This window comes from Anastrepha ludens, chromosome X (genome assembly GCF_028408465.1).
Source record: "Anastrepha ludens isolate Willacy chromosome X, idAnaLude1.1, whole genome shotgun sequence".
Taxonomy (NCBI): domain Eukaryota; kingdom Metazoa; phylum Arthropoda; class Insecta; order Diptera; family Tephritidae; genus Anastrepha; species Anastrepha ludens.
Genome location: NC_071503.1, coordinates 60,054,956 through 60,067,389, shown reverse-complemented (window position 1 = coordinate 60,067,389; position 12,434 = coordinate 60,054,956). Strand labels below are relative to the sequence as shown.

At 33.6% G+C, this 12,434-nt stretch overlaps 1 protein-coding gene across 1 annotated transcript in view; it reads left to right on the top strand.

Annotated features, from left to right (window-relative positions):
* LOC128870115 (mucin-2-like) overlaps positions 1 to 12,434 on the top strand; it is a 30,941-nt gene that overhangs the window by 9,699 nt on the left and 8,808 nt on the right. The window contains exons 5-10 of the mRNA XM_054112720.1: positions 397 to 771; positions 838 to 1,074; positions 5,148 to 5,522; positions 5,589 to 5,825; positions 9,903 to 10,277; positions 10,343 to 10,579. Of these exons, the coding sequence (XP_053968695.1) occupies positions 397 to 771; positions 838 to 1,074; positions 5,148 to 5,522; positions 5,589 to 5,825; positions 9,903 to 10,277; positions 10,343 to 10,579 (1,836 nt within the window). The remainder of the gene's footprint in view (positions 1 to 396; positions 772 to 837; positions 1,075 to 5,147; positions 5,523 to 5,588; positions 5,826 to 9,902; positions 10,278 to 10,342; positions 10,580 to 12,434) is intronic.

Below are 12,434 nucleotides of genomic sequence, written 5' to 3'. Positions count from 1 at the left end.
AATAATTGCGCCAAGCTCATTTCGTGAAAATTTTTGAGTCTCATTTTTATAAACAAATTTGTCGCCTCATTGGAGAAAGCAAATAAATAAATTTTGAAACAGATTCACGCGTAAAATGTTATAGATCTGTTCTTTAAACGAAAGTTTAGCTGCGAATTGTTTTTCTTTATGCTTTGGTTAGAAGAATGATTTAAATTTCTTAAAATTAGTCAAAAAATATGCAATCATGCATTTGAAATAGAAATATGCTTTTATGGACGAAACATGCGAAATATGCATGCAATATAAAGATAAAAAAACAACGATATAAAGAAAATTAGAATGCCAGTGGAGCGCACTCCACCGCGTGAACGGAGTATACCGCTATCTACCGTGTAAACAACAAAATCAAATCAGTGCTCAACTTACTCTGATAATAATGTACATGTAGAAACAAGAGAAACTATGGTTAAAATAAGAGATACAACAATACCGCTATCGTGGAGTGATCAATGCAAAACACCAACAGCTAATCATCATCAATTGGAGAGTCCGGCAATAAAGACTGCTTTGGCGCCCTACAACTATCCGCAAGAAACAGCAGTAACATCATGCACGACAGCAACTGGTACTCACTACTCCATTGTCACCACATCAGCAGCAGCTCTAAGTTCAACAACAACTTCATCCACTTCTCCTGAACCAATCCATACACCTTCAACTCTCATTCAAACCGCAACACGTAGTGCTGAATGTAGCGCACCATCTACACTGATCGCATCGTCATCACCAGTAACGCACAATACAAAATGCAAATACAAAACGAAAAAAAAAGACTTTGTGCAATCACATTTAAAGAGAAACCGCGATAAGCAATCGCCAAACAAACTCGAACTCGAAAATAATAACAAAAAACAAAAGAATAAAATGCAAAGCTCTACACAAACAACTCTACAAGAGTATTGGTTAGGCAATCCAGCTTCATCAAATAGGTTCGATCTCTTGGATGTAGAACCAAATATCAATAAGCCAGAAAGCAACCCAATAGAAAAAGATCCAGGTACGCAGCGTGCACAAAAACCGCCACCAATATATGTAGGTACAAAATGTGGAAAATTTATGTACTCTAACAAATGCTTTAAATTCCATGTCAAATACTAAATTTGACATAAAAGTTCTTAGCCGAAACGTAATTAAAATACAACCGAAAGAAACAACACATTATACAAAAATAATAGACCTACTAAAACAAAAAAAAAAAAAAATTTTATACATTTAGACCAAAAGAGCAACAAGGGTTTAGAGTATTTTTACGACAGATGCATCACTCGACTCCTATCGAAGACATAAAAAATGAACTTTTTGATCTAGGTCATGAAACAACAAATATTCACAACATACAAATTAAAAACGCTTCAGGAATAAAACAACCTCTGTCACTATTTTCAACTGAACTAAAATTAAACGAAAACAATAAAGACATATACAGTAGAACTCATCTACTCCACTGTAAAATTAGTTTTGAGCCACCGCGTCAAAAAAGAACAATTCCTCAATGTGCAAACTGTCAGAGATACGGACATACAAAAAATTACTGTATGGTAGATCCAGTCCGCGTAAAATGTGCTGGCAAACACAAGACAAATATGTGTAAAATTAAGAACAAAGTGGAAACATAAATTAAATGTGCTCATTGTGGCAAAAACCATACAGCTAATTATAGAGGCTGTGAAATCTACAAAAAACTCCAAATACAAAGATATCCGACACTACGCAAAAAAGAAATTCACGCTGCACAAGAACAAAGCAATAATGATCATCAACAGAAAAACCTTGGCACAAATACAAATCAAACCCTTATACCAGGCGTTTCTTATGCAAGTTAATTCCAATGATTAATTTTTATTTAAAAAAATAAAATATCTTCAGTCCGAAGATGTTGTTCTTCATTTGAACATTTTATTGGAACTGATCTTATTAATTAATTTTACAATAATGAAACTTAAGAGCTAAAGTGCAATTCAGCAATTTATTTTTTTATTTTTCTTATTTCATATTTTTCAAACAAATACTATCGTGGTTGAAGCATACAATCTTCACTTTGAGCGCAATTATAGTGAAAGTCGCTGGTATGAACCAGAATATATATGTTCCACGTGCTCCATATCACTAAAAAAGTGGAAATCTAGTCAGTGTTTTCAAGATCGTTTGCCATTTTCGAGCCCAATGGTTTGGCATCATCAAGTCATTCACAGACCAGAAGACTGCTACTTTTGCCAAACCAACCTCCAAGGTCAGCGCTTCAAAACACGTAACAGTATAAAGTATCCCGAAGTGCTAACTGCTACGAAACCATCTTTAAGAGAAAATGAAAACAAGCTAACTGAAGTACAAAAAATAGCTGATTCAAGAAGCGGTGATAACAGTTCATCTAATAGTTCACATAGTGATGAACCTTTTATCACAGCTGCGTTAGAATCAAAAGAGGGGCATTTTGTTTCGAATTCAGATATGAACGATTTAGTACGTGATCTAGAACTCTCATACAGACATGCTGAGGTTTTGGCATCACGATTAAAACAATGGAATCTTGTAGAAAATGATTTCAAAATAACATTAACAAGGAAAAACTCTGAGCGGACTATTTTCAATAACAATTTTGAAATTGATGGCGAATACCAAAACCTTGCTTATTGTAAAGATGTTGAAAAATTGTTTCAATGCTTTAACACGGAACATCAATCGAAAAATTGGCGATTATTCATCGATTGATCGTGCAAAAGTGAGTATTTCATCGATTTTACGCTTTAAAAAAGAAAGATTTCTCTGTAAACATAAGTCCTGAATTTGATGTATGCTTTTTGTCAGGTTTAAAAGCTGTGTTATTACACAACGACAACGAGTTGCCATCCGTGCCTTCGGCATATGCTACTGATATGAAAGAGACATACGAAACTTTGGCAAAGATCCTTATTCTCTTCTTTTCGGAATGCAAGGAGGTTACACCAAATATCCCTGTTATTTTTGTGAATGGGATAGTCGTGCAAGCAATCACTATGATCGAAAAGAGTGGCCATTGCGAAAGTTTTTCAAAATCGGAAAAAACAATGTTGTTAACATTCAATTAGTAAAAGCTGATAAAATCATATTACCGCCATTGCACTTGAAACTCGGCTACATGAAGCAGTTTGTGAAACGTCTAGATAAAGACAGTGAAGCTTTTTCACACTTAAAAACGACTTTCCCTAAGCTGAGTGATGCCAAAATTAAAGAAGATATTACATTTCAAATAAAATGAAAGTAGCAAGTAATCGTCTGAAATAAAAACAATTTTTTAATTATTAGAAAATTGATGTGCATATTCCATGGAAATATAACCTATTGTATTATTGTACAATATAAAAAATTTTCCGTTATTGTGCAGGGATATTCGTTGGACCGCAAATTCGCAAAATCATGAAGGATGGAAATTTCACTGAGAAACTGAATCCGGTGGAAAGAAGAGCATGGATGAGTTTCATTTCTCTTTGTGAAAACTTTTTGGGAAAAAAAAGAAGTGACAACTACGCTGCAGTCGTGGATGAATTTTTACGGGCCTACGGAGACATGGGATGTAGAATGTCCATCAAAATTCACTTTTTGCATTCACATTTAGACTTCTTTCCGGAGAACCTTGGAAAATTCAGCGATGAACAAGGGGAAAGGTTTCATCAAGAAATTGCGTCAATTGAAAAACGTTTCCTCGAAAAAAACAAAATACATATGTTGGCGGATTACTGTTGGTAGCTCAAACGCGAGACGAGCGATTCTTCGAAGGTCGGGTAAACATTTTTAAAAAATTTATCAACAAAAAAATGTATATAAAAAACAGTATGATTGTTCTTTTTACTCCAAGTCAGAACAACTTCATCCCAATTTTCAAAGTTGACAAAAAATGTACGACCAATACATTGTACACACTGCAATACACATGATGGCCCATATTTTCTATTAACGAAAAACTAGCGTAGTTTACGCAAATCCGATTATTGAAAGTAATACATTAATTTCTTCGTTAATAAATGCACTCAAAGAATATTTACAAACATCTTTAATTTTGTTGTAAAATTATGCAATAAAAAATTGTTAAAATTAAATGATAAAAAAAGCACTTTCTCCAGGTTTAATCAAATAAAATATTAAAAATCTGTGAAAAAATGACTGAGATATCCGTAGATTACCGCGCAAAGTCTGAAAAAATGGTTTTTTTATAAATAAATAAAAATTGGAGGGTACAAAAAATATAACAAAAATATTTTTATGCATTATTCGACCATATAAACAACCTACAGTGTGTAATTTGTCAGGTGTATTTCGTTTTTTTTTTGTAGCACAGTGTAATTTGATATTAACAATTGGCTCATTTCCCGTTCAGAATTTTGTTTTTTTCTTCCTTGAACATCCTTGTGTTTCACTGAATCAATGTGCTGTTTGCTTGAATTTTTTTTTTTGCAGAAACCAAACAATTGCAATGTGAACAAAATAAGACTGATTTGTCCGACTGAAAAACATTGGAAAATTGGTTTTTTCATATGCACAATAAATTCACCCGGCGTTTCTTTTCTATCTTTTGGCATCTTAACCCAATTTTCAATCAACCGATTACTTCAAATACATACATGCAATAACTCAGAAGAATATGATGTAACTTACTGCGTTTACTATACATTTCATACTAACACAAGTGACACATAGCACTTGTCGTTGTGCTCTCTTCACAAATCATAGTAACCAATAATTGCGCCAAGCTCATTTCGTGAAAATTTTTGAGTCTCATTTTTATAAACAAATTTGTCGCCTCATTGGAGAAAGCAAATAAATAAATTTTGAAACAGATTCACGCATAAAATGTTATAGATCTGTTCTTTAAACGAAAGTTTAGCTGCGAATTGTTTTTCTTTATGCTTTGGTTAGAAGAATGATTTAAATTTCTTAAAATTAGTCAAAAAATATGCAATCATGCATTTAAAATAGAAATATGCTTTTATGGACGAAACATGCGAAATATGCATGCAATATAAAGATAAAAAAACAACGATATAAAGAAAATTAGAATGCCAGTGGAGCGCACTCCACCGCGTGAACGGAGTATACCGCTATCTACCGTGTAAACAACAAAATCAAATCAGTGCTCAACTTACTCTGATAATAATGTACATGTAGAAACAAGAGAAACTATGGTTAAAATAAGAGATACAACAATACCGCTATCGTGGAGTGATCAATGCAAAACACCAACAGCTAATCATCATCAATTGGAGAGTCCGGCAATAAAGACTGCTTTGGCGCCCTACAACTATCCGCAAGAAACAGCAGTAACATCATGCACGACAGCAACTGGTACTCACTACTCCATTGTCACCACATCAGCAGCAGCTCTAAGTTCAACAACAACTTCATCCACTTCTCCTGAACCAATCCATACACCTTCAACTCTCATTCAAACCGCAACACGTAGTGCTGAATGTAGCGCACCATCTACACTGATCGCATCGTCATCACCAGTAACGCACAATACAAAATGCAAATACAAAACGAAAAAAAAAGACTTTGTGCAATCACATTTAAAGAGAAACCGCGATAAGCAATCGCCAAACAAACTCGAACTCGAAAATAATAACAAAAAACAAAAGAATAAAATGCAAAGCTCTACACAAACAACTCTACAAGAGTATTGGTTAGGCAATCCAGCTTCATCAAATGGGTTCGATCTCTTGGATGTAGAACCAAATATCAATAAGCCAGAAAGCAACCCAATAGAAAAAGATCCAGGTACGCAGCGTGCACAAAAACCGCCACCAATATATGTAGGTACAAAATGTGGAAAATTTATGTACTCTAACAAATGCTTTAAATTCCATGTCAAATACTAAATTTGACATAAAAGTTCTTAGCCGAAACGTAATTAAAATACAACCGAAAGAAACAACACATTATACAAAAATAATAGACCTACTAAAACAAAAAAAAAAAAAAATTTTATACATTTAGACCAAAAGAGCAACAAGGGTTTAGAGTATTTTTACGACAGATGCATCACTCGACTCCTATCGAAGACATAAAAAATGAACTTTTTGATCTAGGTCATGAAACAACAAATATTCACAACATACAAATTAAAAACGCTTCAGGAATAAAACAACCTCTGTCACTATTTTCAACTGAACTAAAATTAAACGAAAACAATAAAGACATATACAGTAGAACTCATCTACTCCACTGTAAAATTAGTTTTGAGCCACCGCGTCAAAAAAGAACAATTCCTCAATGTGCAAACTGTCAGAGATACGGACATACAAAAAATTACTGTATGGTAGATCCAGTCCGCGTAAAATGTGCTGGCAAACACAAGACAAATATGTGTAAAATTAAGAACAAAGTGGAAACATAAATTAAATGTGCTCATTGTGGCAAAAACCATACAGCTAATTATAGAGGCTGTGAAATCTACAAAAAACTCCAAATACAAAGATATCCGACACTACGCAAAAAAGAAATTCACGCTGCACAAGAACAAAGCAATAATGATCATCAACAGAAAAACCTTGGCACAAATACAAATCAAACCCTTATACCAGGCGTTTCTTATGCAAGTTAATTCCAATGATTAATTTTTATTTAAAAAAATAAAATATCTTCAGTCCGAAGATGTTGTTCTTCATTTGAACATTTTATTGGAACTGATCTTATTAATTAATTTTACAATAATGAAACTTAAGAGCTAAAGTGCAATTCAGCAATTTATTTTTTTATTTTTCTTATTTCATATTTTTCAAACAAATACTATCGTGGTTGAAGCATACAATCTTCACTTTGAGCGCAATTATAGTGAAAGTCGCTGGTATGAACCAGAATATATATGTTCCACGTGCTCCATATCACTAAAAAAGTGGAAATCTAGTCAGTGTTTTCAAGATCGTTTGCCATTTTCGAGCCCAATGGTTTGGCATCATCAAGTCATTCACAGACCAGAAGACTGCTACTTTTGCCAAACCAACCTCCAAGGTCAGCGCTTCAAAACACGTAACAGTATAAAGTATCCCGAAGTGCTAACTGCTACGAAACCATCTTTAAGAGAAAATGAAAACAAGCTAACTGAAGTACAAAAAATAGCTGATTCAAGAAGCGGTGATAACAGTTCATCTAATAGTTCACATAGTGATGAACCTTTTATCACAGCTGCGTTAGAATCAAAAGAGGGGCATTTTGTTTCGAATTCAGATATGAACGATTTAGTACGTGATCTAGAACTCTCATACAGACATGCTGAGGTTTTGGCATCACGATTAAAACAATGGAATCTTGTAGAAAATGATTTCAAAATAACATTAACAAGGAAAAACTCTGAGCGGACTATTTTCAATAACAATTTTGAAATTGATGGCGAATACCAAAACCTTGCTTATTGTAAAGATGTTGAAAAATTGTTTCAATGCTTTAACACGGAACATCAATCGAAAAATTGGCGATTATTCATCGATTGATCGTGCAAAAGTGAGTATTTCATCGATTTTACGCTTTAAAAAAGAAAGATTTCTCTGTAAACATAAGTCCTGAATTTGATGTATGCTTTTTGTCAGGTTTAAAAGCTGTGTTATTACACAACGACAACGAGTTGCCATCCGTGCCTTCGGCATATGCTACTGATATGAAAGAGACATACGAAACTTTGGCAAAGATCCTTATTCTCTTCTTTTCGGAATGCAAGGAGGTTACACCAAATATCCCTGTTATTTTTGTGAATGGGATAGTCGTGCAAGCAATCACTATGATCGAAAAGTTGCGAAAGTTTTTCAAAATCGGAAAAAACAATGTTGTTAACATTCAATTAGTAAAAGCTGATAAAATCATATTACCGCCATTGCACTTGAAACTCGGCTACATGAAGCAGTTTGTGAAACGTCTAGATAAAGACAGTGAAGCTTTTTCACACTTAAAAACGACTTTCCCTAAGCTGAGTGATGCCAAAATTAAAGAAGATATTACATTTCAAATAAAATGAAAGTAGCAAGTAATCGTCTGAAATAAAAACAATTTTTTAATTATTAGAAAATTGATGTGCATATTCCATGGAAATATAACCTATTGTATTATTGTACAATATAAAAAATTTTCCGTTATTGTGCAGGGATATTCGTTGGACCGCAAATTCGCAAAATCATGAAGGATGGAAATTTCACTGAGAAACTGAATCCGGTGGAAAGAAGAGCATGGATGAGTTTCATTTCTCTTTGTGAAAACTTTTTGGGAAAAAAAAGAAGTGACAACTACGTTGCAGTCGTGGATGAATTTTTACGGGCCTACGGAGACATGGGATGTAGAATGTCCATCAAAATTCACTTTTTGCATTCACATTTAGACTTCTTTCCGGAGAACCTTGGAAAATTCAGCGATGAACAAGGGGAAAGGTTTCATCAAGAAATTGCGTCAATTGAAAAACGTTTCCTCGAAAAAAACAAAATACATATGTTGGCGGATTACTGTTGGTAGCTCAAACGCGAGACGAGCGATTCTTCGAAGGTCGGGTAAACATTTTTAGAAAAATTTAGGTATGTAAAATCAACAAAAAAATGTATATAAAAAACAGTATGATTGTTCTTTTTACTCCAAGTCAGAACAACTTCATCCCAATTTTCAAAGTTGACAAAAAATGTACGACCAATACATTGTACACACTGCAATACACATGATGGCCCATATTTTCTATTAACGAAAAACTAGCGTAGTTTACGCAAATCCGATTATTGAAAGTAATACATTAATTTCTTCGTTAATAAATGCACTCAAAGAATATTTACAAACATCTTTAATTTTGTTGTAAAATTATGCAATAAAAAATTGTTAAAATTAAATGATAAAAAAAGCACTTTCTCCAGGTTTAATCAAATAAAATATTAAAAATCTGTGAAAAAATGACTGAGATATCCGTAGATTACCGCGCAAAGTCTGAAAAAATGGTTTTTTTATAAATAAATAAAAATTGGAGGGTACAAAAAATATAACAAAAATATTTTTATGCATTATTCGACCATATAAACAACCTACAGTGTGTAATTTGTCAGGTGTATTTCGTTTTTTTTTTGTAGCACAGTGTAATTTGATATTAACAATTGGCTCATTTCCCGTTCAGAATTTTGTTTTTTTCTTCCTTGAACATCCTTGTGTTTCACTGAATCAATGTGCTGTTTGCTTGAATTTTTTTTTTTGCAGAAACCAAACAATTGCAATGTGAACAAAATAAGACTGATTTGTCCGACTGAAAAACATTGGAAAATTGGTTTTTTCATATGCACAATAAATTCACCCGGCGTTTCTTTTCTATCTTTTGGCATCTTAACCCAATTTTCAATCAACCGATTACTTCAAATACATACATGCAATAACTCAGAAGAATATGATGTAACTTACTGCGTTTACTATACATTTCATACTAACACAAGTGACACATAGCACTTGTCGTTGTGCTCTCTTCACAAATCATAGTAACCAATAATTGCGCCAAGCTCATTTCGTGAAAATTTTTGAGTCTCATTTTTATAAACAAATTTGTCGCCTCATTGGAGAAAGCAAATAAATAAATTTTGAAACAGATTCACGCATAAAATGTTATAGATCTGTTCTTTAAACGAAAGTTTAGCTGCGAATTGTTTTTCTTTATGCTTTGGTTAGAAGAATGATTTAAATTTCTTAAAATTAGTCAAAAAATATGCAATCATGCATTTAAAATAGAAATATGCTTTTATGGACGAAACATGCGAAATATGCATGCAATATAAAGATAAAAAAACAACGATATAAAGAAAATTAGAATGCCAGTGGAGCGCACTCCACCGCGTGAACGGAGTATACCGCTATCTACCGTGTAAACAACAAAATCAAATCAGTGCTCAACTTACTCTGATAATAATGTACATGTAGAAACAAGAGAAACTATGGTTAAAATAAGAGATACAACAATACCGCTATCGTGGAGTGATCAATGCAAAACACCAACAGCTAATCATCATCAATTGGAGAGTCCGGCAATAAAGACTGCTTTGGCGCCCTACAACTATCCGCAAGAAACAGCAGTAACATCATGCACGACAGCAACTGGTACTCACTACTCCATTGTCACCACATCAGCAGCAGCTCTAAGTTCAACAACAACTTCATCCACTTCTCCTGAACCAATCCATACACCTTCAACTCTCATTCAAACCGCAACACGTAGTGCTGAATGTAGCGCACCATCTACACTGATCGCATCGTCATCACCAGTAACGCACAATACAAAATGCAAATACAAAACGAAAAAAAAGACTTTGTGCAATCACATTTAAAGAGAAACCGCGATAAGCAATCGCCAAACAAACTCGAACTCGAAAATAATAACAAAAAACAAAAGAATAAAATGCAAAGCTCTACACAAACAACTCTACAAGAGTATTGGTTAGGCAATCCAGCTTCATCAAATGGGTTCGATCTCTTGGATGTAGAACCAAATATCAATAAGCCAGAAAGCAACCCAATAGAAAAAGATCCAGGTACGCAGCGTGCACAAAAACCGCCACCAATATATGTAGGTACAAAATGTGGAGAATGTATGTACTCTAACAAATGCTTTAAATTCCATGTCAAATACTAAATTTGACATAAAAGTTCTTAGCCGAAACGTAATTAAAATACAACCGAAAGAAACAACACATTATACAAAAATAATAGACCTACTAAAACAAAAAAAAAAAAAAAGTTTATACATTTACAAAAGAGCAACAAGGGTTTAGAGTATTTTTACGACAGATGCATCACTCGACTCCTATCGAAGACATAAAAAATGAACTTTTTGATCTAGGTCATGAAACAACAAATATTCACAACATACAAATTAAAAACGCTTCAGGAATAAAACAACCTCTGTCACTATTTTCAACTGAACTAAAATTAAACGAAAACAATAAAGACATATACAGTAGAACTCATCTACTCCACTGTAAAATTAGTTTTGAGCCACCGCGTCAAAAAAGAACAATTCCTCAATGTGCAGACTGTCAGAGATACGGACATACAAAAAATTACTGTATGGTAGATCCAGTCCGCGTAAAATGTGCTGGCAAACACAAGACAAATATGTGTAAAATTAAGAACAAAGTGGAAACATACCAAATTAAATGTGCTCATTGTGGCAAAAACCATACAGCTAATTATAGAGGCTGTGAAATCCACAAAAAACTCCAAATACAAAGATATCCGACACTACGCAAAAAAGAAATTCACGCTGCACAAGAACAAAGCAAGAATGATCATCAACAGAAAAACCTTGGCACAAATACAAATCAAACCCTTATACCAGGCGTTTCTTATGCAAGTTAATTCCAATGATTAATTTTTATTTAAAAAAATAAAATATCTTCAGTCCGAAGATGTTGTTCTTCATTTGAACATTTTATTGGAACTGATCTTATTAATTAATTTTACAATAATGAAACTTAAGAGCTAAAGTGCAATTCAGCAATTTATTTTTTTATTTTTCTTATTTCATATTTTTCAAACAAATACTATCGTGGTTGAAGCATACAATCTTCACTTTGAGCGCAATTATAGTGAAAGTCGCTGGTATGAACCAGAATATATATGTTCCACGTGCTCCATATCACTAAAAAAGTGGAAATCTAGTCCGTGTTTTCAAGATCGTTTGCCATTTTCGAGCCCAATGGTTTGGCATCATCAAGTCATTCACAGACCAGAAGACTGCTACTTTTGCCAAACCAACCTCCAAGGTCAGCGCTTCAAAACACGTAACAGTATAAAGTATCCCGAAGTGCTAACTGCTACGAAACCATCTTTAAGAGAAAATGAAAACAAGCTAACTGAAGTAAAAAAAATAGCTGATTCAAGAAGCGGTGATAACAGTTCATCTAATAGTTCACATAATGATGAACCTTTTATCACAGCTGCGTTAGAATCAAAAGAGGGGCATTTTGTTTCGAATTCAGATATGAACGATTTAGTACGTGATCTAGAACTCTCATACAGACATGCTGAGGTTTTGGCATCACGATTAAAACAATGGAATCTTGTAGAAAATGATTTCAAAATAACATTAACAAGGAAAAACTCTGAGCGGACTATTTTCAATAACAATTTTGAAATTGATGGCGAATACCAAAACCTTGCTTATTGTAAAGATGTTAAAAAATTGTTTCAATGCTTTAACACGGAACATCAATCGAAAAATTGGCGATTATTCATCGATTGATCGTGCAAAAGTGAGTATTTCATCGATTTTACGCTTTAAAAAAGAAAGATTTCTCTGTAAACATAAGTCCTGAATTTGATGTATGCTTTTTGTCAGGTTTAAAAGCTGTGTTATTACACAACGACAACGAGTTGCCATCCGTGCCTTCGGCATATGCTACTGATATGAAAGAGACATA